This window comes from Calidris pugnax, unplaced genomic scaffold (genome assembly GCF_001431845.1).
Source record: "Calidris pugnax isolate Ruff unplaced genomic scaffold, ASM143184v1 scaffold399, whole genome shotgun sequence".
Taxonomy (NCBI): domain Eukaryota; kingdom Metazoa; phylum Chordata; class Aves; order Charadriiformes; family Scolopacidae; genus Calidris; species Calidris pugnax.
The window spans coordinates 122,191-123,099 of record NW_015091105.1 but is presented as its reverse complement, the minus strand read 5'-3'; the positions used below and the strand labels follow the sequence as shown (position 1 = coordinate 123,099).

General features: G+C 59.2%; 1 protein-coding gene across 1 annotated transcript in view; it reads left to right on the top strand.

Annotated features, from left to right (window-relative positions):
- LOC106897415 (chromosome unknown open reading frame, human C19orf43) overlaps nucleotides 1-877 on the top strand; it is a 2,167-nt gene extending 1,290 nt beyond the window's left edge. The window contains exon 3 of the mRNA XM_014958022.1: nucleotides 482-877. Coding sequence (XP_014813508.1) covers nucleotides 482-589 — 108 coding nt within the window. The 3' untranslated portion in view covers nucleotides 590-877. The remainder of the gene's footprint in view (nucleotides 1-481) is intronic.
- Nucleotides 878-909: the final 32 nt, after the last annotated feature.

The window sequence follows — 909 nt, the reverse complement described above, 5'->3', positions numbered from 1 at the left end:
GGTGGGGGTGGGGGGTGGTCCCGTGCCCACCGCCCTCATTTCATAGAATCATAGAATGGTTTGGGTTGGAAGGGACCTCAAAGATCATCAAGTTCCAACCCCCCTGCCATGGACAGGGACACCTCCCACCAGAGCAGGTTGCTCCAGGCCCCCTCCAACCTTGGCCTTGAACCTCTTCAAGGTTCTCTGGGCAATCCCACAGCTTTTCTGGGCAACCCCACAGCTCTTCTGGGCAACCTGGACCTTAAAGACTATTGAGCTCCATCCCAGACACCTCCCACCAGAGCAGGTCGCTCCAAGCCCCCTCCAACCTGGGCCTTGAACCCCTCCAGGGATGGGGCAGCCACAACTTCCCCTGGGCAACCTGTTCCAGTGTCTCACCACCCTCGTAGTAAAAAATTTCTTCCTGATATCTAATCTGAACCTTTTTTCTTCCAATTTAAAACCGTTTCCCTATCATTACCCTTCCTTTTCCTCCCAGGTTTTGACGAGTAAAGGCGACGCCTGGGCCAAGTACATGGCGGAGGTGAAGAAGTACAAGGCTCATCAGTGCAGCGACGACGACAAAACCCGACCCCTGGTGAAATAAGTGCCCGGACTCGCCCCTGTAAATACTTATTTAAGGGCGGGGGAGGCGCCGCCGGCCCCCACCCCCATTTTATATCTATCGATTACCCATCGCTGGGGGGGCCCGACGCTCCCCCCGGCGCCCGCTGGCAACCAGGACTCGATGCCGGGTGGCCACAAGCCACCGTTGCTCTCCAGGCCCTGCCGTCGCTCCCCCTGCCCCTTTTCCCTACATGCTCCCCCCCCAATCCCCGGGTAGGGGGGCTGGTTTTGGGGTAGAAAGCTGAGAAATGGGGAGGGGAGAGGCGGGAGCGGGGCTGGGGGAAGGGGGGGGAGCCGCTG